The following is a 26,298-nucleotide window of genomic DNA, read 5'->3' as shown; positions in this document are numbered from 1 at the left end:
ATCATTCCTTGCTTGACTGCTGTTTATTGTTGCTTATGTCTCTCAGCTTCCTCAGAAACCACTGTTTTAGCGAGGTGGTTTTATTATTTCTGCTCGGGGCTCGTCGGAGCTCTTGGCTTAGGCTGCCATCTCCGCTGGTGACGTCCCTGCTCTTTATTTAAAGACACCTTGAGGGGCATAATCGAACACGAATGCCCATCTCCATGGGCGTCTATGTCCGAGAATAGGTACGTGAAGGGGCGGGACAGACCGTATTTTCGAAAAAAATGGGTGCTTATCTTTTTTTTCGATAATACGGGTTGTGCCCGGCAAATGCATTGGATTTGGGCGGATTTGAGCTGGGCGGTTTCGTTTTTCAGTGATAATGGAAACTGAAGGCACCCAGCTCAAAAAATGAACAAATCCAAGGCATTGGGTCGTGGGAGGGGCCATGATTCGTAGTGCACTGGTCCCCCTCACATGCCAGGACACCAACCGGGCACCCTAGGGGGCACTTGTAAGAAGTGAAAAAAAAAAAACAAAAAACCAAGTTAAATACCTCCCAAGTCCATAGCTCCCATCCCTTGGGTGCTGAGCCCCTCAAATTCCCCCCCCCCCCCCAAAACCCACTGCCCACAACTCTACACCATTACCATAGGCCTTATGACTGAAGGGGGGCACCTATATGTGGGTACAGTGGGTTTTGGGGGCGGTTTGGAGGGCTCCCATTTACCACCACAAGTGTAACAGGTAGGGGGGGGGATGGGCCTGGGTCCACCTGGGTGAAGTCCACTGCACCCACTAACAACTGCTCCAGGGACCTGCATACTGCTGTGATGGAGCTGGGTATGGCATTTGAGGCTGGCATACAGGCTGGAAAAAAAATGTGTTAAAGTTTTTTTTATGGTGGGAGGGGGTTAGTGACCACTGGGGGAGTCAGGGGTGGTCATCCCCGATTCCCTCCGGTGGCCATCTGGTCATTTAGGGCACTTTTTTGGGACTTGTTCATGAAAAAAAAGGGTTAAAAAAATGACCCAAATTCGTGCTAAAAACACCTTTCTTTTTTCGATTATCGGCCTAAGGCGCCCATCTCTCCTCGGCCGATAAACACGCCCCAGTCCCACCTTCACCACGCCTCCGACACGCCCCCGTCAACTTTGCCCGTTTCTGCGACAGATTGCAGTTGAAGACGCCCAAAATCGGCTTTCGATTATACCGAGATGGGCACCAATCTCCCGATTTGGGTCGAAATATGGGCGCCCATCACTTTTGAAAATAAAACTGCTGGTCTACTATGGTCTCAATTGCAACCTCGCTATCGAGATGCCCTATCTTGGTGATATAAGTACATAACTATTGCCAAACTGGGACAGACTAAAGGTCCATCAAGCCCAGCATCCTATTTCTAACAGTGGCCAATCCAGGTCACAAGTACTTGGCAAGATCCCAAAAAGTACAATACATTTTATGCTGCTTATAAGCAGTGGATTTTCCCCAAGTCCATTTTAATAATGGGCCATGGACTTTTCCTTTAGGAAGCCGTTCAAACCTTTTTTAAACCCCACAAAGCTAACCACTTTTACTACATTCTCTGGCAACCAATTCCAGAGTTTAATTACACATTGAGTGAAGAAATATTTTCTTTGAGTCGTTTAAAATTTACTACGTTGTAGCTTCATTGCGTGCCCCCTAGTCCTGGTATTTTTGGAAAGAGTAAAATAAACGATTCACATCTACCCGTTCTACGCCACTCATTATTTTACAGACCTCTATCATATCTCCCCTCAGCTGTCTTTTCTCCAAGCTGAAGAGCCCTAGCCGAATTAGCCTTTCCTCATAGGGAAGTCGTCCCATCCCCTTTATCATTTTCGTCGCCCTTCTCTGTAACTTTGCTAATTCCACTATATCTTCTTTAAGATGCAGTGACCAGAATTGATCACAATATTCGAGGCGAGGTTGCACCATGGAGCGATACAAAGGCATTATAACGTCCTCATTTTTGTTTTCCATTCCTTTCCTAATAATACCTAACATTTTATTTGCTTTCTTAGCCGCCGCACACTGAGCAGAGGGCTTCAACGTATCATCAACGAGGACACCTAGATCCCTTTCCTGGTCGGTGACTTCTAATGTGGAACCTTGCATTAAGTAGCTATAATTCGGGTTAAAGATACCTTGTTCTGAACAACGTGCTTTTCAGTGACTTTCAGAAGTTGCCCTATCTCCTTTTTAAACATTGATGCCAGCATCCTGGTTCCACCCTGGTTAAGGTGGAGCTCATCTTTCTGGAATATGCTCCCCCTTCCCCAGAATGTTGCCCAGTTCCTAACAAATCTAAACCCCTCCTACATGCATTGAGGGGGTCTTTTACAAAGGTGTGGTAGCGTTTTTAGTGCGCTCTAATGGTTAGAATGCCCATAAGAATATATGTAAAAAATATATACAGCTTTCTTTTCTCCAATAATTTTGTACTAACTACCAAAAAGCAAATGGGAGAAAGTATCACAGAACACTTGTGGATTGCAACACCCCACCTCAGTTGCAATCCACAAGTGTTCTGTGATACTTTCTCCCATTTGCTTTTTGGCATAAGAATATATGGGCATCTCTAGCATTTAGCGCACACTTATTTTTAGCACATGCTAAAAACACCAGCATGCCTTAGTAAAAGGACCTCCGAGACTATAGAGCTCTGCCTGTGTCTTGGGTTCTGCGTGTGGAACAGGGAGCACTTCTGAAAATGGTACCATGGAGGTTATGGATAGTAAAAGGACCCCCGAGACTACAGAGCTCTGCCTGTGTCTTGGGTTCTGTGTGTGGAACAGGGAGCACTTCTGAAAATGTTACCATGGAGGTTCTGGATTTGTGCTTTCTACCCAAGAGCCTAAATTTGGCTTCCAGAACCTCCCTCACACATTTTCCTATGTCACTGGTACCCACATATACCAAGACATCAGGCTCCTCCCCAGCACTGTCTAAAATCTTATCTAGGTGCCTTATGAGGTCCACACCAGGCAGGCAAATGACCAAGAGGGGCATAATCGAATGGGGCGCCCAAGTTTTACTGAGGACGTCCTCAGTAAAACTTGGGCGCCCCGTTCGATTATGCCCCTCACAGGACGTCCTCGCGAAGGGGCGTGGAAACCCATATTATCAAAACAAGATGGGCGGCCATCTTTCGTATCGATGATATGGTTGTGGACGCCCAAATCTCAACATTTAAGTCGACCTTACAGATGGTCATCCCCGGTTTTCAGCGATAACGGAAACCGAGGACTCCCATCTCAGAAACGACCAAATCCAAGCCATGGAAGGAGCCAGCATTCGTAGTGCACTGGTCCCCCTGACATGCCAAGACACCAACCGGGCACCCTAGGGGGCACTGCAGTGGACTTCAGAAATTGCTCCCACGTACATAGCTCCCTTACCTTGGGTGCTGAGTCCCCCAACCCCCCCCCCCCCCAAAACCCATTCCCCACAACTGTACAACACTACCATAGCCCTAAGGGGAGAAAGGGGGGCACCTACATGTGGGTACAGTGGGTTTGTGGTGGGTTTTGAAAGGCTCACGTTTACCACCATAAGTGTAACAGGTAGGGAGGGGATGGACCTGGGTCCGCCTGCCTGAAGTGCACTGCATCCACTAAAACTGCTCCAGGGACCTACATACTGCTGTCAAGGAGCTGGCTATGACACTTGAGGCTGGCATAGAGGCTGGGAAAAATATTTTTAAAGATTTTTTTTTTGAGGGTGGGAGGGGCTTAGGGAGTAAGGGGAGGTCATCCCCAATTCCCTCTGGTGGTCATCTGGTCAGTTCGGGACCTTTCTGAGGCTTGGTTGCAAGAAAAAATGGACCAAGTAAAGTTGGCCAAGTGCTTGTCAGGGATGCCCTTCTTTTTGCCAGTCCCGCCTTCGCTATGCTTCCGACATGCCCCCGGGAACTTTGGTCGTCCCTGCGACGGAAAGCAGTTAGGACGCCCAAAATCGGCTTTCGATTATGCTGATTTGGGCGACCCTGTGAGAAGGACGCCCATCTTGCGATTTGTGTTGAAAGATGGGCGTCCTTCTCTTTCCAAAATAAGCCTGCAAGTGATCCACCAGCCACCTAATGCCTCCATGATAAAATCACCTACTCCAATGGCCGTCCTAACCCTTTCTTCCTGGGTAGAAGCCCCTGGAGAGACATCCTTAGTGTGTGAGGATATTGCATCACCTGGAGGGCAGGTACTGGCTATAGGATTACTTCCTGCCTCTCCACAGTAATGCTCTCCCTTCAGGAGACAATTCTCCTCCATGGCAGCACAGAGGTTGCCAGCCTGAAGCTGGGATTTGTCTACTATGTCCCTGTAGGCCTCCTCTATAAACCTGTCAGCCTCAGTTTCTCCATGTCTGCTGTTCTAGCCTCCAGAGATCAGACTTGTTCCCTGAGTGCTAGGAGCTCTTTGTACAGAGTACACATATACAACTTCTCACCAACTGATAATCAAACATGTGACAGTGCAAAAGACTGGATAGTCCCTATCTCACTGCTGGACTGCTGTCTGCATCTTATTATTGGTGATTTCTGAATTAAGTTGCTAATGGAGTGGGAATATGTAAACCAAAGTCCTCTAAGATGCTGGTTATATGCTAGGCTATGTAAATATTTAGGTTTTTTAAAATTATGATTATTATTATTTTAATGTTATTAGTAGGTCCCCCTCTATAGATCTAAGGAGTGGCCTAGTGGTTAGGGTGGTGGACTTTGGTCCTGGGGAACTAAGGAACTGAGTTTGATTCCCAGCACAGGCAGCTCCTTGTGACTCTGGGCAAGTCACTTAACCCTCCATTGCCCCATGTAAAGTGGGAAAGCGCAGGGTACAAATGTAACAAAAAAAAAAAAGTAGACTGTATTCCTAAGAACTAATTACTGGCTGCTGATAGAGATGCCCTAATTAAACCTGTAGCCTCCAAATTGGTTCAAGGGCCTATCAGAGATTAGGTCGGTGTGGACGGGAGTTAGGGGTGGGTGGGTAGGTGGGTGGGAATTAGTGTAAACAGAGGCTTCCTGTGCATATTAGCTGTGCTTTATACTGATACTATATTAGTAAGTGTAAAATAGCCCCCTTAAATGTTTGCCTGTGGAACTATAGCAGAGACTTTATATGCTAAGAAAACTATTCCTTAACTTCAGAGACTTTATTTTAAGTTACTCGGCTCAAGTAGCAAAAGAGTTTACACAAGGCAGCTTTAATTGGTAAGAAAATTATACTTGGGGTGTGAACTGCTGCGGACCCATTCCTATATGGGGTTGTGTAATATATTACATCATATCATGTTAATGGACAAACAAAGCGTGCTTGTCTCTTAGACGTAAAAAGCAATTTTTGTTAGTCTAGGACCCCTATACATTCTCCTTCTCATAGAGCCTGTAGTTTAACTCACTATAATTTGGTAGAGGTGAGAGGACTACTGGGATGGTGGCTATTTCCCCCCCTTTATTTCTTTATCATGTTTCTGTTTCCTCACTGGAGGGAGGATATAAGAGTTCAATCTTCCCTCTGGGTGAAGGTGACCTTTTAACTACTTGGTCTACAACAATAGGGAATTTTTTTCACGCTCTCTTTTTTATTTCTTTTAATTATACTCACCTTTTCAGTAGCAGCTTGCCAGTTCATCTCTCTTGGGGACGGGAGGAGGATGGGTTATGGTTTTCAGGATATATTTGTGTGGAGAGTTCTGTTGACATTTTTCATGTGGTTTTATATACTTTTTATATATTGTTTATGAGCATCTTGTTTAAAAGTGGTATTTGATTTTGAACTTTTCAATAAAAAGATTTCAAAATAGAAACTTTACCTCCCTAGCATATCCTGTCATCACATTTATCCAGTCAATACTGGGGTAATTGAAATCACCAACTATGACAGTGTTGCCAAATAGACCAAAAATGCAAAAACCAACCAACCAACCCCAAAACAAACAAAATTTGCAAAAATACAAAGATTAAGGAAACTTTTTTTTTTTTTTTTTTACTCTTTGGAGGAGTAGAATGATTAGTGCAGTGACCTGCAAACTAGGGGTACTAGGTTCCATTCCCACTGTAGCTCCTTGTGACTCTGGGCAAGTCACTTAACCCTCCATTGCCTCAGGTACAAAATAAGTACCTGTATATAATATGTAAACCGCTTTGACTGTAACTACAGAAAGGAGGTATATCAAATCCCACCCTCCCTTTTAAAAATGTTTGTTGTCACTTAAGTTTTCTACATATTTTCGAGTTCCATACCTTTCACACCACAATTTTTGACAGAAGCATAATCTCTAGCAGAAGATTAACAAATACAAGTGCACACTTATTATCTACCTTTGACACCCAGCTCTGGGAGAACAAGCTGTCTGCTGTATCTTAATATGGCTTCGTTACTGAGTGAAGTTTTTGCCTCCAACAATGGCAACTCCGTCACTAGATTATGTAGCACTGGCAGTGAAGAATCACTGGAGCCATCCTAATACAAACATGGAGAGACCCAGATAAGTTCTATGTTCCTTAAATAAAATTGATTTCTGCAAACCAGAAAGTCAGCAGTGTTTCAGAAAACCATCAAATATGAAATGTTTCATTGGTTATTTTTGAAACAGATAATCGCAATAGGCTGATACATTAGGTAGCATGTAAACGAGGTAATTAAAGAAAAGCAATCCACAAATAAAAGCAGCAAGGAAGTTGTGGTAATGAACAATTACTAAGAAGCTCTTAAAACAATGTCTTAATACACTTCTTAATTAACAGTAAGCAACTGATTCAGGAATGAAAACACAAAAAAAGCAGACATATAAAAGAGCTCTTAAAAACCAAATGGCCATATTTTGGCAAATTTCCTGCAACAGAAGACTGTGCACGAAAACTGGGGGGTTTGTAAGAGCTCTGAATTTGTCCACTATTTGATCTGTCATTCCTAAATCAGTCAAAATATCAAAAACATACGAGCCAGAAATTCAAATAGAAAACATTCTTAAATCAGTGTCACCATCTTTATTTATTTTATTTATTTATTGCATTTGTATCCCACATTTTCCCACCTTTTTGCGGGTTCAGTGTGGCTTACAATATGATTTGAATGTTGGAAATACAATTTGTTACAGATAGTTAGAGATAAGATTATGCAGGGTTAAGCGAAGCAGTTGAGGTGTCGTTAGGGATGTACTAATGGGACATAGGCATTGCAACTTTGGAAGGAAGCAATGGTAGTTTAGGGGCGATAAAAGACGTGAAGTCATTTGGTTTATAACTTTCTGTGATTAAAGGTATGAGTGATGTGATAATTTGGGAGTGGGAGTTCCTAACATAGGGACCCTTTTACTAAGCAGTGCTAAAAAGTGGTTTGCACAATCTCCAGCGTGGATCTCTCTCGCACATTAAGGCAGATTTTTTTCTATTTTGGCAATAATGGTCACGTACTAATTTTCCCATTAGAGTGTGACCATTAGTGCATGAGCACTTACTGATACCTGTTTTGTAGGCGGTAATGGCTCAAGCGCTAACTGATAAGAGCGTGGCAATATAGTTGAGCTAACCGATTACCACTGAAGTGCCCACTCTCTGCCCCAGAGCTAAAAAATAAAAACTATTTTTTAGCACAGGCGTAGCGTGCACCCATGCCAAAACTACCGAGGGATGCGTGAGTGTGCCCTGTGGTAGTGCATTTTAGCCTGCAGTAAGTACATGTTAGTGCTTACCGCAGCTTAGTAAAAAGGCCCCTTAGACATCTAAATCAGGGACCTGTAATAACAGACCTAAATCCAGGTGGCCTGATTTTGGCCGCCTAGATTTGGATGAATTTTTAGCCACAAATCTAGCTGCCTAGGTTCAGCTGAAAAGTCATCAAAACCTAGACAGCCCTTTGCTAGCAGTGGTGTGTACAGTATAGAGGTAGACATCACACCAATCACAACAGAAAAGGTTTGGATGGAATTAGGAGAAATGAGAGGGGACAAAGCTACGGGGCTGGATTGAATATATCCAAGGACAGGGGTTCTCAACCCAGTCCTCAGGATATACCCAGCCAGTAAGGTTTTCAGGATACCCACAATGAATAGGCATGAGATAGATTTGCATACAATGGAGAATGTGCAAGCATATTTATCTAATGCCTATTCATCGTGGATATCTTCATTATCAGACTGGCTTGGTGTGTTCCAAGGACTGGGCGGGGAATCCCTGTCCTTAGTTATCAAGGGAGTTCAAAGTGGCAATTTCACTGAAGGATCTGTTCAACAAATCTTTATAGATGGGAATGGTTCCACAGGATGGAAGCAGGGTAGGTTTGTCCCTCTTCAAAAAAATTGGTAACAGAGAGGAAGTTAGAAATGACAAGCCAGCTTGTCTTATCTTGGTAGGAAAATTAAGGGAGACTCTACAGAAGAAAAGCATAACGAACTATCTAGAGTTCAGTGCATCAGGCAACATGGTTTTACCAGAAGGACATCATGTCAAACAAAATCAGAGCAGTTTCTTTGGTTGGGTCATTAGGGAATTAGAGTGATATAAAAACATTATCCCCCCCACTCCGATTTTCCCTGTTATTGCCTATATGTTACACTGAATAGTTTCTGATCTTTAAACAAAATGTAATATTAGACAAAGAGGGGCATCCTATATAATAAAAAGCACCTCCAACATTCTGAAGCCGAGAAAGTGAAGCCTTCAAGCATTCCTGCAACGTTCCGGAACTACGTGTCATCAATTGAGGAGATGGAGCCTTACAGAGCGCACGAATGCTTCAAGGCTTCTCTCACACACACACACACACACACACACACACACACACACACACACACACACACACACACACACACACACACACACACACACACACACACACACACACACACACACACACACACACACACACACACACACACAGTCTCTCACTCATTCTTTCTCACATACACACTCCATCTCTCACCCACACACACACACACACACACAGTCTCTCACTCATTCTTTCTCACATACACACTCCATCTCTCACCCACACACTCTCTCTCAAACATACACACTCCGAGGAAAGGGGGGCATGGAACACGCTGGGGAGGAGAGGGAGGGGGGCATGGAACTCGGAGGAGAGGGAGGGAGAGAAGGAGGGGGTCATGGAACTCAGAGCCCCAAACACACTCACTCTCTGTCTCTCACACTATCTCTCTCTCTCACACACTCACTCTCACACATACATACACTCTGTCTCTCACACACTCTCTCTCTCTGACACAAACACACACACACTCTGTCTCTCTCTCACACACACTTTCTCTCTCTCTCTCAAACATACACACTCCGAGGAAAACCTTGCTAGCACTCGTTTCATTTGTGTCAGAAACGGGCCTGTTTTACTAGTTTTCAATAAGATGGGGGCAAATTAAACAATAAACAATCCTGAAAGAGCCCAGCGTCTAATATTTTCATTCCAAGACTTGTTAGTGAAATAGCCACATTGTGCCTGCAAAGAGGTGGGAAAATGTGGAATATAAATAAATAAAGTCTATAATAGACCTCAGTGGCGACTCGTTTCATATGAGCCAGAATATCTCTTAGCTCACCTTGCCTCTTCACCAGTCCGAGTTTTTCATCCAATTCCTTATTTTGATTTTATATATACGTCTATTATATATACATCTTGAAACTTTAACAAAAAGACGTAACTTTAGTTGAAGTTATAAACAGTGGGACCAAATGGAGAAGACTTGGGTGAATCTTCCCAGGAGTGGCCCAGCCTGCCAAAATTACTCCAAGGATGCAGTAACAACTCATCCGGGAAGTCATAGAACATCCAAAGAACTGTTGGCCCCTATAGTCTCAGCTAAGTCAGTGTTCATGACTCCAAAATAAGAAAAAGACTGGACAGAAATTGGGTGGAAGGTGGAAACTGCTGCTATTCAACAGTAGCATCAATGCTCCTCACATTTTCAAACACACACTTTGATGATCCCCAAGCCTTCTGGGATAATGTTTTATGGATAGATCAGTTAAAAAGTGGAACTCTTTCGATAACACAGTAACATAGTAGATGACAGCAGATAAAGAAAGACCTGTATGTTCTATCCAGTCTGCCCAACAAGATAAACCTCATATGATAAAGTATGATATGATATTTGATCTTGATATGTCCTTGCCATTTTCAGGGCATAGACCGTAGAAGTCTGCCCAGCACTGTCCTTGCTCTCCAACTTCTGACATTGTCATTGAAGCCCCACTCCAGCCCATCCAAATCTGCTCAGCCATGATCAGGGCACAGACTATAGAAGTCTGCCCAGCACTGGCTTTGCTTCCCAATTACTGGTGTTGCCATTTAATCACCACTAAGCTTCTTTGGATCCATTCCACACATTTTTTAATTCTGTTACCGTTTTCAGCTCCACCACCTCTCAAAGGAGGGCAATTGCAGACATTATTCCTGAGTCAGCCCCTCTGCAACCTCACTTCATGTCCTCTAGTTCTACCACTGGTTTGTTTATAGATTAATACATTTCAAATATTTGAATGTCTGTATCTCATCACCACTGTCGCTCCTTTCTTTCAGGGTATACATGTTGAGGTCATCAAGTCTCTCCTTATATGTCTGTGACAAACCCAGTATCATTTTTGTCACTTTTCTCTGAAGGGTTTCAAGTCTTTTTACGTCATTAGCACAGGTCCCATTATGTCTAGTGTAAAGCAAATACAGTGCTCCACAGTAAGAATGTCATACCAAGAGTCAAACATGGTGGTGGTGGTGGTACTGTCATGGTGTGGGGATGCTTTACTGCTTCAGAACCTGAAAACTTGCTGTTATTAAGGTATTATGAATTCTGCACTATACCAGAAAATTCTTAAGGAGAATTAAGCTGAAGTGTAACTGGATTATGCAGCAAGACAATGATCCAAAACAAAAGCAAGTCAACATCTGAATGGCCAAAGAGAAACAAAATTAAAGTTTCGGGTTTGCATAGTCAAAGTTCAGACTTGAATCCAATAGAGATGCTCTGGCAGGACCTGAATTGAGTATATGTTACTATGTTACTATGAGTAGTTCATGCATGAAATCCTATGAACGTGTCTGAATTAATGCAGCTCTGTAAAGAAAAACGGGCTAAGATTCCTCAACAGTGATGGAAGGAAGAGGCACTGCGAGCAAGTGTGAAGTGATGCATATGGGAAAGAGGAACCCGAACTATAGTTACGTGATGCAAGGTTACATTAGGAGTCACCGACCAGGAAAGGGATCTAGGTGTCATCGTTGATGATACATTGAAACCCTCTGCTCAGTGTGTGGCGGTGGCTAAGAAAGCAAATAGAATGTTAGGTATTATTAGGAAAGAAATGGAAAACAAAAATGAGGACGTTATAATGCCTTTGTATCGCTCTATGGTGCGACCGCACCTCGAATACTGTGTGCAATTCTGTTCACCACATCTCAAAAAAGATATAGTGGGATGACTTCCCTATGAGGAAAGGCTAAAGCAGCTAGCGCTCTTCAGCTTGGAGAAAAGACGGCTGAGGGGAAATATGATGGAGATCTATAAAATAATGAGTGGAGTGGAATGGGTAGAGGTGAATCATTTGTTTCCTCTTTCCAAAAATACTAGGACTAGGGGGCACGTAATGAAGCCACAAAGTAGTAAATTTAAAACAAATCAGAGACCACTCAACATGTAATTAAACTCTAGAATTTGTTGACAGAGAATGTGGTAAAAGCAGTTAGATTAGCAGGGTTTAAAAAAAGGTTTGGATAGCTTCCTAAAAGAAAAGTTCATAAGCCATTATTAAGATGGTCTTAGGAAAAATCCAATGCTTAGTTCTAGGATAATCAAAAATTAGAAAAATGGCACCGCTCCAACCTAATTTTATTGAAACATGCACAACTAGATAATGGATAGAGCACACCCTGCTGTATGTATCATTATATAATTAAATGGAAGTGTCTCATACAGTCACTAAAGCACCATTGCAGTGTGCTGTATCAAAGCATACGCTTATGTGACATTTTTTAATCATAGACAACCTCCAACCTCCGATAGTGCAGACTATTGCTTAATGAGTGCCCTTAAAGTCTTAATACTTCCTAATATTTAATGTCCAAGTGAAAAAAATCAAATAGGAAAAATTTTTTTATTGTTTTTTTAAGCACTATCGGTATACATAAAGCTTTAATTATATAATGATACATACAGCAAGGTGTGCTCTATCCATTATCTAGTTGTGTATATTTCTAGGATAAGCAGCATAAAATGTATTGTACTGTTTTGGGACCTTGCCAGGTACTTGTAACCTAGATTGGCCACTGTACAGGATGCTGGGCTTGATGGACCTTCGGTTGTCCCAGTATAGCAACACTTATGTACTTCATAGACAGAAGAAGTGGACAGAGATTTAATTGAAGACATTCAAAATATAGCTGTGAAAGGGGAAGTACTACTAATAGGTGATTTTAATATGCCAGCTGTTGATTGGGGTATCCTTATTGTGGGATCTTTTAGAAGCAGGGAGATCCTGGATTCTCTACAGGGGGAACTATTCCAGCAGCTGGTAATGGAACTCATGCAGGATGGGGTTATATCGAACTTAGTGCTTACTAATGGGGAGAGTGTTTCTGATATTAGTACGTGATCATTTGGCACTGAGTGATCACGAGATGGTGTGGTTTAATATTAAGATAGGTGTGGAGATGGTTAATACAAAAATGAAGATGCTAGACTTCAAAAATACTAACTTTATTCAGATGGGAGATTACCTCAAGGAATTGCTGTCTGGATGGGAACATCTGGAAGAAGGTGGAAAGCAGTGGGCAAAACAAAGGAGATATTGTAAGGGCAACAAATGTTGTGTAAGGAAAGTAAATAAAAGTAAGAAGAAAAGGAGGCCATTTTGGTTCCCTAAAGTAGTAGCTGAAAAGGTAAAGAAAAAGAGGTTAGCCTTTATAAACTACAAGAGGAGCTTCCGGTGACATCATCTGTAGATGGACACTTCAGCTTGAAGCTCCATAATAGCCCTTCTAACATAAAGGTGTAATTCTGGCATTCCCCTTCCAATCTCGCAGAAAGCGCTCCAGGGTAGTGTGGCAGGCAAGCAGGCATCATGCCAAGATGTCCTGTAAGCAAACTGAAGAAATTAAAACACTGTTTCTTGGCGACCGGGAAAGAGCAGCATAGCGGGCCACGCAGTGCAGCCAATATAGAAGACGCACCAAGGTCTTAAAAGCACACTGCTCGATTTGGAGTTGGAGGATTGTGATGTGGGAGACCTTAAACGTATATTGAGGGAACTTAAATGTGCTCTGCAAAAGGATGCCTCTGAGCAAACCCAAGAATTAAAAATTCTGATCTCAGATTTGCACAGAGGCCTTGAGGACCTAGGCCAGCGATGGACGAAATGGAGGAGCAGGAGGCTCACCTTAGAGAGGCCCTGAATCAGTTGGATACTGCCGATGCCATGATAGAATCTTTATTAGAGAAAGTGGACGATTAGGAAAATTGTTCTTGAAAAAGCAATATCTGCATTCAGGGTATACTGGAGTATGACTCTGGTTAAAGAGATCTGTTCCCACATCTTAAGCAGTAAATCTCCTGACTCTATCCTGGATGAGGATGTTAAAATTGAAAGAGTGAACAGAGCCTTGGGGTCTTCTTGCAATAATAGGCCCCATGATATTATTGCCTGCTTGCACTCTTCCATGCTTCAAGATAAATTACTGGCTATAGCATGTTGAAAGGGGGCTCTAAAATATAAAAATGACAAAACTGAATTATACCAGGATTTGCCCGCTATTACTCTCCAGAAGCGGAGAGAATTCAAGGAGGTGACTGTGCTATTGCAATGTGAATGAATTAAATACCAATGGCTCTTCCCATTTGGAATATCGTTTACGATCAGTGGCAAAATCTTTCGAGTTAAGACCTGCTGGAGGCTCAAATGTGTCTCCGGAAGGTGGGGTGTGGAAAGAACCACAACCTGCCTGGCTATCGGTGACTAACTCAAGGCCCTCCACACCAGAATGGCAGAAAGTCCCCAAATGGAGGAACCATTTATAATGCCAATCTACTGACCAAAACCTTAGATGTCCATTAATATTTTGGATTTTATTCCATCTCAGGTCTGGTAGCAGAGTCTTCTGTTCTGTTTGAGCTTCTAGCTTAATTGAAACATGCCTCTGTTAGCTATGACACCATGAGTATTACTATTCTCTATATGGGTTTCTCTCTTCCCTCCCCCCCCCCCCCCCCCCCCCCCAATTTTTATATTTGCTGCTTCTTCCATCTAGCCCATTAATCTTAGCAACACTCCTTGGTTCCCTCTGGATCCCTGTACAAGTATGCACACTGATATTGCCCACTAGGTGTCACCATTATATAACATCTGGGACACTCTATGACAGGCATTTATATATCTCCATGATATTATTGTACAGGAGGCAAGTCTATTTCAACTTAAGGAAAACTTTGGGATGAGAGGGCATAGGATGAAGTTAAAAGGATATAGTCTTAGAAATAATCCGAAATACTTTTTTTTACAGAAAGGGTGGATACATGAACAGCCTCCCAGTGGAGGCAATGGAGACAAAGACTGTATCTGAATTCAAGAAAGCTTGGGACAAAGCACATGGGCTTTCTTAGGGCGAGGAGAAGATAGTGGACGGTGTGGATGGGCAGACTGGATGGGCCATTTGGCCTTTATCTGCCGTCACGTTTCTATGTTTCTATGGGGGTGTGAATGGTACCTGGCAGGCCTGAACAACAGATCCTGGGCTCAGGAATCAACCCTAAGCATCCTTCTTGTTAATGGTGAATCAAACCTCAGCAATCATCAGAACAAACTTTGGCAAATCTAATCATGAAACATCTATCTACTGGAAAGGCCACCTCTTTAAATGCAGATGACCCAATGGCAGCCAGCGTTTGTGATGCATTTGAACCAGTGATCTTCAGTTAAAATTCTCTGTATTTCTATGGCAGTGCACTGACCTATCTAGCCCCTTTTTCCATTCAATATATATCTTTTGTGATTAACCCCTAGATAATTTCTGCAGCGCTTACCTCTCTGCTGTTGGAATTCTGGCATCGCTTCATAACCTCTAGAAGTAAAGGTCCATCTCTGGTGTTTTCATTTTCTACAATTCCTAAATCCTGAGCTAAATTCCCACGATCAGGTCCATGTACCTGCTAGATTAAAAAAAAAAATATATATATGCATGAATTTATTTGGAAAATGCACAAAGAAATGGAAAACAAAAAACTGCAGTTTAATGACATGGCGACACAAAGAATTTGGACAAAGTGATTAGAGAGGTGTGGTAGCCGTGTTAGTACACTTTTAAAGGTAATGAATAGAAATAAAACAAAATAAAACATGGAAGGGCAACCTTCGAAAGCTAATCAAGAAATGTATTAAGTTATGTCCAATAAAAAAGGTATCATCTTATTTTCTTTTCCATGTTTTATTTTGACAAAGTGATTAAAATTACTAAATCCTTGGCTCCAGACTTACTGGTGACATAGGAACACTGATTTCTACTACAGTGCTTAGTACTGTAGCAAGCTGTACAGCATCCTGAGGGCTTAATTCAGCATGGCTTTTCTCCCATTCTGGGGTCTACTCTCTAAAAATTTGTTTGTTTGTTTAGGGGCCCACAATCCTTTACAGCATGCCAGTGTAAATGGGTATATAAGTCTATGTGCATATGCACGATTATAGGGGTTTTAGTTATAGGACATTTGCAGGCTTATTTTCGAAAGAGAAGGGCGCTCATCTTTCGACACAAATCGGGAGATGGGCGTCCTTCTCTCAGGGTCGCCCAAATCGGCATAATCGAAAGCCGATTTTGGGCGTCCCCAACTGCTTCCTCTCGTGGGGACGACCAAAGTTCCCGGGGGCATGTCGGAGGAGTAACGAAGGCAGGACTGGGACGTGCCTAACAGATGGGCGTCCTTGAGCGATAATGGGAAAAAAGAAGGGCGTCCCTGATGAGCATTTGGCCGACCTTACTTGGTCCATTTTTTCTTATGACCAAGCCTCAAAAAGTTGCGCGAACTGACCAGATGACCACCGGAGGGAATTGGGGATGACCTCCCCTGACTCCCCCAGTGGTGACTAACCCCCTCCCACCCTGAAAAAAACAACTTTAAAAACTTTTTTTGCCAGCCTGAAATGTCATACTCAGGTCCACTGCAGCAGTATGCAGGTCCCTGGGAAGGGAGGTATGTGTGTGTCAGCGGAGGCATAGCGAAGGCGTGGACGAAGGTTTGGACAAATTCCAGGAGGAAAAGTCCATAGTCTGCTATTCAGGCAGACATGGGAAGCAACTGCTTGCCCTGGGATTTGTAGTATGGAGTGTTGCCACGATTTGGGTTTCTTCTAGGTAACATAGTAACATAGTAGATGACGGCAGAAAAAGACCTGCACGGTCCATCCAGTCTGCCCAACAAGATAAACTCATATGTGCTACATTTTGTGCATACCTTACCTTGATTTGTATCTGCCACTGTCAGGGCACAGACCGTATAAGTCTGCCCAGCACTAGCCCCGCCTCCCAACCACCAGCCCCGCCTCCCCTCCACCGGCTCTACTACTAATACTCAACATTTCCAAAGCGCTACCAGACTCATGCAGTGCCAAGTGCCAAGTAGGTGTGCACACTTACGCCTACTGTAGACTAAGTGGTCACACCTAAATGTTGGCACACAAATGCTGACTTATGTTAGTATTCTATAATGGAATCTGACTGCACTGATGCAGTTACAGAATAGCGCTTAGAATTCATCATTTCACTAGCATTTTGGCGCCGTATACTGAATTTTCCCCTTCATGTTGTGCTGTATTGTATAAATAGGTTGATGAAAACTAGACCTCATCAGTTGAAGTGTCTTGGCCTGTGCATGTTCAAGTCCCCATTTGTGATGTTTCAGCTTGTAGCTTAGTTTGTCTGCTACCTAGCTGAGGTCACCTTGGAAGAAAATGGCCTTCAGTGAAAGATTTCCAGATGCAAGATTTTTAGCGCTTCCTTACACAGTGTTAAGTAGCCTGAGGCTTCTCCCTCCCTCGTTTGTCAATGTAATACACTGTCACCTGATGGACTGTGTGCCTTGTAACCCACCTTGAAGGTGTGCAAAGGCATAGACAATGGCCCATAATTTCAGTAAACTGATGAAAGATGACACCTCTTAGTTTGCCCATAGACTTTTCACATGCAAATCCTGTAGGTCCACGATCCATCTAAAAGCAGAGGTGTCTGTGGTAACAAAAAAATTGTGCTCTAGCTTCTGTCACCATTTTCGTGAGAGGTGCATATGTTGCATGATAGCAACAGTCTTGAATAGTGCTTGGTTGTACTGGTTCCATTAGAACTTTAGGTATAGTCTGACTGTTCCATTTGGTGTGTGTGTGTGGGGGGGGGGGAGTGTACTCTGACATATTAGCATATTAAATTTCCACATATACATCTCATACATATTCATTATGGTTCATATTCACATTTGTGATGTATGCTGTACACAAGGAACTTTAAGGACTAATGTTATGGATCCTTCTATCACTTATCCCTATAGTGGCCATGCCCTTTGCTTTATGGCTTCATCGGGGGACATATGTATGACAACTAAGATACTCACCAGCATACCCATTCTTTGAATGGCTCTGAATTTTATTACAGTCAAAAATGTAGACACTTTCAGCACTAGTGTAAGAGTTCAGTAGCCGAAAGTGTCTACATTTTTGACTGTATTATCTGTTTTGGTTTTTTTTTTGTTACATTTGTACCCTTGTGACCTGGTTAGGCCACTGTTTGGAAAACAGGATACTGGGCTAGATGGACCATTGGTCTGACCTAGTATGGCTACTCTTACATAAGTACATAAGTATTGCCATACTGGGAAAGACCAAAGGTCCATCAAGCCCAGCATCCTGTTTCCAACAGTGGCCAATCCAGGTCACAAATACCTGGCAAGATCCCCAAAAAGTACAAAACATTTTATACTGCTTATCCCAAAAATAGTGGATTTTCCCCAAGTCCATTTAATAATGGTCTATGGACTTTTCCTTTAGGAAGCCGTCCAAACCTTTTCAAAACTCTGCTAAGCTAACCGCCTTTACCACATTCTCTGGCAACGAATTCCAGAGTTTAATTACATGCTGAGTGAAGAAAAATTTTCTCCGATTCGTTTTAAATTTACTACATTGTAGCTTCATCGCATGCCCCCTAGTCCTAGTATTTTTGAAAAGCGTAAACAGACGCTTCACATCTCCCCGTTCAACTCCACTCACTATTTTATAGACCTCTATCATATCTCCCCTCAGCTGCCTTTTCTCCAAGCTGAAGAGCCCTAGCCGCTTTAGCCTTTCCTCATAGGGAAGTCGTCCCATCCCCTTTATCTTCTTTATTCTTATGTTCTCTCAAATTCTTTCTTCCATGTGCTCTACGTTTTGCTCTTTGGACCCTCTGCCATCTTCTTGGATAAAATTATTTAATCTACAACTTGTTCCTTACTTGCTTTTACTGGTTAATTCTAGCTTATCATTGGGGTTGGTTCTGTCTGCTTGGAAAGAATACTCTGTGCATCAGATTTTGAAGAAGCCTTCTCTTGATCCCTCTCTTCCTCTCCATTACCATCCTGTCTCAAACCTTTGTTCTACATCAAATAGTTGAGAAAGTGGTTTATTTGCAACTTAATCAGTTCATTGAAAATGTACTTGCTCTACATTCACGCCAATCTGGTTACGTCACTCTGGCTGTTTCCCTCAACTTATCTGCTGCATTTGAGCTAGTCGATCATGTATTGCTCTTGGCTCGGTACAAATCTTAGGAATTTCTCAGAGTGTTAAACGGGTTTAAATCTTAGACCGTTCTTTTCATGTTCGACAGGATCATCAGTCTTCCTCAAACAGATCTCTGACATGCAGAGTGCCTCAAGGCTCTATCCTTTCTCCTCTTCTGTTTAATATTTTTATTAGTATAAAACAAATAGAGAGGGTAATACAGTATACATAGAAAGTATACAAACAAACAAAGCAACACTGGGCCTTCAAGACTGGGACAACTGAAGTTCTTTATTGATAAATGACCCGACATGGGCCGTGTTTTGGCGTTAATCAATCAGTGGCGTTCCGTGCTTGGCTGACACCAGGGCGGATCGCCGCTGCGCGCACCCCCCCAGGTGCAGTGCAACACTGCACCCCCCCAGGTGCAGTGCAACACTGCGCCCCCCCTGGCGTGGCACGGCACCCACCCCGGCATGGACCCCCCCCCAGGCGCAGCACCTCTCACTTCCCCCCCCCCCCCCACCGATGGTCCCCACCTGCCTACCAGCTGAGCTCCTTGCACCCGGCACCTCGAATCTGCAGCGCTGCTGACTGTAAAAGAAGAAAACCGTCTCGTCGTTGGCCCTTCACTCACCGAGTCCCGCCCTCTGATGCAACTTCCTATTTCCTCAAGGGCGGGACACAGTGAATGAAGGGCCAACGACGAGACGGTTTTCTTCTTTTACAGTCAGCAGCGCTGCAGATTCGAGGTACCGGGTGCACGGAGCTCAGCTGATAGGCAGGTGGGGACCGTCGGATGGGGGGGAGTGAGAGGCGCTGCACCGGGGGGGGGGGGGGGGTTTGGACGGAGCACCCCCCCCCCACCCGTTGACACCCGGGGCGGACCGCCCCCACCTTGGTATGCCACTGTAATCAATGCCTGCCTCAGGGGTCAAGGAATAATTCTGTAATACACAAGTAGTATAGATTCAATGCCCCAAAATGTGTAGCAATGGTTATAAATTGCCGCACTTCCGAAGGTTAAGCTCTATGAAGAGCCTTCTCATTTGCACAAAAGCGCAGTCATCTGGTCAGTTCGGGCACTTTTTTGTGCCTTAGTCGTAATAAAAACAGGTCTGGGTGAAAACGTTCAAGTGTTTGTCAGGGACATCCTTGTTTTTTTCCCATTATGGGTCAAGGACGTCCAAGTGTTAGGCATGCCCAAGTCCCACCTTTGCTACGCCTCTGACACGCCCCCTTGAACTTTGGCCATCCCTGCGACGGAGTGCAGCTTTTGATTATACTGATTTGGATGTTTCTGAGAGAAGGACATCCATCTTCCGATTTATGTCGAAAGATGGGCATCCTTCTCTTTCGAATTCAGGAAAGCTTGGGACAACTACAAAAGATCTCTTGATGAGAGGAAGGGGTAGTAAATAGATGGGCAGACTGGATAGGCCATCCACATAGTCTTTATCTGCCTTCATTATTTCTCTGTTTTCTATAGAGTGCAAGTGGAAATCAGTAAGCTAACTGGATTAAAAAAAAAAATATTGTCTCCTGATATGTTACTGCCAGAAGAAAATGAATTTGTTTGGATTTTGGAAACTGCACCACTAATCTGCATGGCTTAAATAACAAAAAAAGTATACTGTAAAATTGAAAAACTCTTAACTGTTCCAGTCCCAGGCTGAAATACTGCCAATGTGAATCCAAGGCTGAAGAATTCAAGAAACTCGGAAACAAGACTGGATACCAAATAACCTAAAAAATAAAGCAATGCATCAGAACAAAAATTAGTAACAGAAAATAGTTCTGCACAAATTTTTCAATCAAGCTATTTCATAGTTACTAGTCATCTGCTATATGGTCCACAAGGACAAAGGAGTGCTGCAACGATAATGAAATAAGTACATAAATGTAGCCATACTGGGACAGACCGAAGGTCCATCAAGTACAGCATCCTGTTTCCAACAGTGGCCAATCCAGGTTACAAGTACCTGGCAGGATCCCCAAACAGTACATTTTATGTTGCTTATCCTAGAAATAAGCAATGGATTTTCCCCAGTCCCTCTTAATAATGGCTTATGGACTTTTCTTTTAAGAAGCTATTCAAACCTTTGTTAAACCCTGCTACGCTAACTGCTTTTACCACATCCTCTGGCAACAAATTCCAAAGTTTAACTACATGTTGAGTGAAGCAATATTTTCTTTCTCCGATTTGTTTTAAATGTACTACTTTGTAGCTTCATTGCATGCCCCCTAGTCCCACTAAAACTGCTCCAGGGACCTGCATACTGCTGCGACGGACCTGAGTATGATATTTGAGGCTGGCATAGAGGCTGGAAAAAATATTTTAAAAGATGTTTTCTTGAGGGTGGGGGAGGGGGGTTAGTGACCACTGGGGGAGTAAGGGGAAGTCATCCCCGATTCCCTCCGGTGGTCATCTGGTCATTTAGAGCACATTTTTGTGGCTTGGTTGTAAGAAAAAAAAAGGACCAGGTAAAGTTGTCCAAGAGTTCGTCAGAGACGCCCTTCTTTTTCCCATTATCGGTCGAGGACGCCCATGAGTTAGGCACGCCCCAGTCCCACCTTCACTACGCTTCCGCATGCCCCTGTGAACTTTGGTCGTCCACACGACGGAAAGCAGTTGAGGATGCCCAAAATCGTCTCTCGATTATGCCGATTTGGGCGACCCTGTGAGAAGGACGCCCATCTTGCGATTTATGTCGAAAGGTGGGCATCCTTTTCTTTTCGAAAACAAGCCTGCTAGTAACCTATGGAACTTTGTAAGTCTAAGTGCTTTGAAAATGAGCCCCTAACATAACTACCTGATGAATAAATCAGAAAAGACAAGAAAAAGTAACTAAAAACACCACAAAACTTGTCAGAAGGATTTAAATAAACCGTTTAACTGTTCTGCTGCAAACAAAATGTCTGCTCTGCTAAAACAATCCAAAACATTTAGACAAAACGTTAGAGCCTTTAGAGCGTTCCAGATCACCCGGTGCTCCAGGAGACTGATCTGAAGATTCATTTCCTTGGTAGACCAAATACCCTGAGTGTAAAGGCCATCTATGAGCTCCCTAGCCCAAGAGAGATGCCTTTTTGTGGCTCACGAATTTGGAATGGAAGTCCCAGAATCAAATTGGAAAGAATGGACCACCACTAAAGGGAGAGTACAAGCTCCGAGAACACTCTGATTACAATTTCCAGGCTCCCCATGGCTTGACACCACTGAGAAGCTAGGTCCATTGGGCTGCTCTCATGGGTGTAACATACACTGTGGAGGCCATGTGGCCCAGCAACCTCAACATCTGATGAGCTGTGACCTGCGGAGAGGCTCAAACCCTGAAAGCGAGTGTGACAAGAGTGTCCGCTCTCGTCTCTGGGAGGTAGGCTTGAACCTTCTGTGTGTCAAGCAGGGCTCCTATGAACTCTTAATTGCTGGGCAGGGTGAAGATGGGACTTGGGGTAGTTTAAAACGAACCCTAGTAGTTCGAGCACCCGAATAGTCCAGCCTCGGTGGTGCTCTTCACCAGCCAGTCATCGATATGGGAACATATGGACTCCCAGTCTGCATACCAACGTTGCAACTACTGCTAAACATTTGGTAAAGACCCTGGGAGCTGACGTGAGGCCAAAGGGCAACATGCGGTACCGAAAATTATGTGTTCCCAGTCAAAATCAAAGATATTTCCGGTGGGCTGGAAGTATCGGGATGCGAGTAGATGTATCCTTTAAGTTCAGAGAGCACAGCCAATCGTGTTCGTGAATCAGGGCCCGTAGGTGTAGGATGGGATACATCCCCCCCCCCCCCCGTTTTCTTTTGTACAAGGAAGTACCTGGAATTGATCCCCACCCTTCCTCCCCTTGTGGAACAGGCTCAAGCATGTGGGCCTTCAGAAGGGCTGAGAGTTCCTTTGTAAGTACATGCCTGTGCTGAGAGATGAATTTTTGATACCAATTGAGGGCGTATCCAAGACAGAGTATTTGAAGAACCCACCAGGTGGAGGTTATAAGGGGCCACCTTTCTTGAAAAAAATTCTCAGCCTCTCTCCGACCGGTAAATCATCTGGGACGGACACTTTGTGGCTATGCTCTGCTGGATCCAGTCAAAAGCTCATCCCTTGCTTTGCCTAGGGAGCAGCAGAAGCCTTAGGCGCACGCTGCTGATGTGAATGAGCAGGCTGGCGAGCCGAGGGGGTGTACCTACACCTCTGATATTAATACACTCCTCCTTGGCTTGCTAAAAGTCCTCCTAGCTAAGAAGGTAGATGCAGAAGGTGCCCGGTAGGAGAGATAAGAGATGGCATCAGTATGTTTTTTGAATTTGTCTGTGATCTCCTCTACCTTCCCTCCAAAAAGGTTATCCCCCGGCAAGGGGAATCCGCCAACCACTGTGGAATAAAATGTTCTAAGTCAGAAACACGCAGCCATGAGAGTTTGCGCATTGCTATACTCTGGGCAGAGATCCTGGATGTCATATCAAAAGTGTTGTAAGTGCCCCTGGCCAATTTTCGACACGCCTTCTTCTGCTTTGCCAACTGGCAAAGTGACTTGGCCTGCTCCGGAGGGAGAGTCTCAGCCAGGTCCATCAACTTGCATACCGAGTCCTGCAAGTATTCAGGAGATGAGCATTGAGGCCTGGAACATCTTTCTCCCAAAAGAATCCAGAGTTCTAGCTTCTCTACCTGGGGGCGTCGAGTCTTTTGAGAGCAGACTCCACCACCATGGAACTGAGAGGCAACTAAGGCTTATCACATCCAGGTGTGCTGCAGATCCGGTACATGGAATGGATGTTCTTGGGCAGTACTGGGACTGACAATTCTTAAACAGGACTTTCTGGAGTACCTTGTGGAGAGGGACAGTCATAGCCCCCTAAGAGATGTGTGGTCCAGGGCCTCGAGCATCTGGGCCCTGGGCTCATCCTCCGCTTCCAAAGGAAATGGAATGGCCTGAACCATTTCTTTTACAAAAGATGGAAAAGAAAGGCCCTCAAGTGGAGCTTTTCTCCATTCAGGTGTGGTGGGGGTGGCTGGTTCAGAGGGTATCCCATAGGACTCATCTGAGGAATAGTACCTGGGATCTTTCTCTGACTCCCACAAGCGCTTCTCATCATTGTCAGACAAAACCTCCCTACCGGAGGGTCAAGACTGATCCTGCCTCTAAGCAGAGGAGCCATTTCCTCAAGAATGGCATTGAGGAGTCGGGTCCCATCTTGACTCTGGCGAAGTTTCCTCCATAGACGTCAAGGGTCTCCAGGCTTGGATGGCAATTGACATTAGGGCTGCACCGCAGGCTGAGGGCCAGATGAGGTTGGAATGGGAGGCAGGATAGGCGCAAGCACCCCCGGTGCAGATTCACACCATCGCATAAGGCAATCAAGCAGCTCAGGAAGCAAAGCCCGAGTGTGCTCATCGAGGGCTGATATCAGGAAAATCTGGGGCTCTGGTTGAGAGGCAGATTGTAGATCTGTCGGGGGTCAATATTGGAGCTGGCTGGTGGCTGCTGGTAGAGCAGCGCATCGGTACCTCCTGTATGGAGGGAGAGTGGTCCTTCCAGCACCAACGCTTTTCAGTGTGCCGAATCCGACACCCCGGAATTCCTGGCACCATGCGTCGAGGCATATCGATGACAATGTTTTTTGGCCTTAGCCTGAAGCTTGTAACTGAGGCTTCTCAGTGCCGACGAGGATGACAGTGAATCCTCACATTGCCTCAGGGTTGGGTCTGACGATGGATGGTCCCGGGGGCTCTGCACAACAGTATGCCTCGAGACAGGTGGAAATCCACTCGATGCACAACTGCTCCCAGTGTCTGCAGGCCTAGCAGTAGCCATGCTCACCAATCTTCCGACGCCGGTGTGATGCTCGACGTTGATGCCGATGTCAATGCCAAGGAACAGGACTTGGCTCCATAAGGTTTTTCACGTTGAGTCCCTCAACTTGGGTCCTTTTCTTTATATGTAGGGCCCTAAACACTGGAGTGACCAGAAATGGGTGTCTGTTCCAGAGATCGTCCGATTTCACTGGGTACAACACTGTTGAAAAGGTGAAGAAAAAACACGCTGAAAGGCACAAAAGAAGCTCTTGGACCAAGCAGTGTGTGGAGATGGTGAAAAAGTACACCCTCTCCTCACTGTGGTAAAAAAGCAACTGAGGTGACCACATTCATGCAGCCTACGTTACTCACTTGTGAAAACAGATAGGCCTACTTGCCCTTGGAGAATAGGACGATGCACAAATGAGCCAGTCATCGAGATACGAGTGAACTTTGATTCCGTGGCACTGAAGGAAGGCAACCACCACCACCATAAACTTGGTAAATGTTCTTGCAGCCGTGGCGAGACCAAAGATCTGAACTGAAAGTAATGACCCAGCACTGTAAAACATAGAAACCTCTGATGTGGCGGCCATAGGGGTATATGCAAGTACACCTCCTTAAGATCTGGAGGTACTGAGCACTCTAGCTGACTAAAAGGAGGACTTCCTGTCTGCATGAAAGGAAGATTGGCATGCCTGAAATCTGGACTTCTGACCATATTGCTGACAACCAGGCAGGTACCGTCTGCTCTCTCGGAATCAAGATCGAAAGCCCCCTGGAGACAGACAACAAGAGGCTCCTCTGGCAACTGCTGTTGCTTAGTTTCCCCCAGATCTTTCACCAAGTTACTGAGATCTACTCCACATAGCCACTTGCCCCGAAAGGGCAATTTAACTAGATGTGACTTTGATGCTGCATCCACTGGCCAATGCCGCAACCAGAGTTGCTGACGTGCCGTGACAGCCAAAGACATACTGTGGGCCGCAACCCATAACAAGTCATAGTAACATGGAGGGGAATAATTGAACGGCGCCGGCGATGTATTTTGGCGGCGCCGCAAACAGCTGGCCAGACCCGTATTTTCGAAAAAGATGGCCGGCCATCTTTTGTTTCGATAATACGGTTCTGGCCAGCCAAATGCCTTGGATTTGGCCGGGGTTTGAGATGGGCGGCTTCGTTTTTTAGCGATAATGGAAAGTTATGTCGGCCATCTCAAACCCCGGCCAAATCCAAGGCATTTGGCCGTGGGAGGAGCCAGCATTTTTAGTGCACTGGCCCCCCCTGACATACCAGGACACCAACCGAGCTCCCTAGTGGTCACTGCGGTGGACTTCAGAAAAGCTCCCACGTGCATAGCTCCCTTACTTTGGGAGCTGAGCCCCCCAACCCCCCCCCCCCCCCAAAACCCACTACCCACAAATGTACTGCACCCACTAAAACTGCTCCAGGGACCTGCATACAGCCTCTAGGACTTATTGCTGCTGTATAACTTTGGCACACCAGTTCACACCTGAAGACTAATCTCTCTGAAAAAGTTATTTCTTGAAATAAGCACGTTTACTCACAGTTAACTGCAGATCAGAGGTTGTGCCCCACTGGCAAAGAGTCCCCTGGTACTAAGATTAGCAGTAGGTCAGAGCTGACACAATGGTGTACAATGCCCTCTTTCAGCACCATTCAAGGTAATAACTATATTCTCTAACGTGGGTAACACAGGGAAGGGAACTAAAACTGGCTTACAAAAATGGC

General features: G+C 44.5%; 1 protein-coding gene across 3 annotated transcripts in view; it reads right to left on the bottom strand.

Annotated features, from left to right (window-relative positions):
- The window catches only part of MOCS3 (molybdenum cofactor synthesis 3), a 158,116-nt gene that overhangs the window by 107,795 nt on the left and 24,023 nt on the right, over positions 1–26,298 (bottom strand). For 2 of the 3 annotated variants that reach the window (XM_030198069.1, XM_030198071.1), the window contains exons 4-6: positions 20,400–20,488; positions 15,028–15,153; positions 6,326–6,467 (exon numbers count right to left, since the gene is read on the bottom strand). In XM_030198069.1, the coding sequence (XP_030053929.1) occupies positions 6,326–6,467; positions 15,028–15,153; positions 20,400–20,488 (357 nt within the window). The remainder of the gene's footprint in view (positions 1–6,325; positions 6,468–15,027; positions 15,154–20,399; positions 20,489–26,298) is intronic. The other variant, XM_030198070.1, reaches the window with a different exon arrangement.

The sequence above is a fragment of the Microcaecilia unicolor genome, chromosome 3 (assembly GCF_901765095.1).
Source record: "Microcaecilia unicolor chromosome 3, aMicUni1.1, whole genome shotgun sequence".
Taxonomy (NCBI): Eukaryota; Metazoa; Chordata; class Amphibia; order Gymnophiona; family Siphonopidae; genus Microcaecilia; species Microcaecilia unicolor.
The sequence above is the reverse complement of the archived record's forward strand: the minus strand, read 5'-3'. Positions and strand labels throughout refer to the sequence as shown.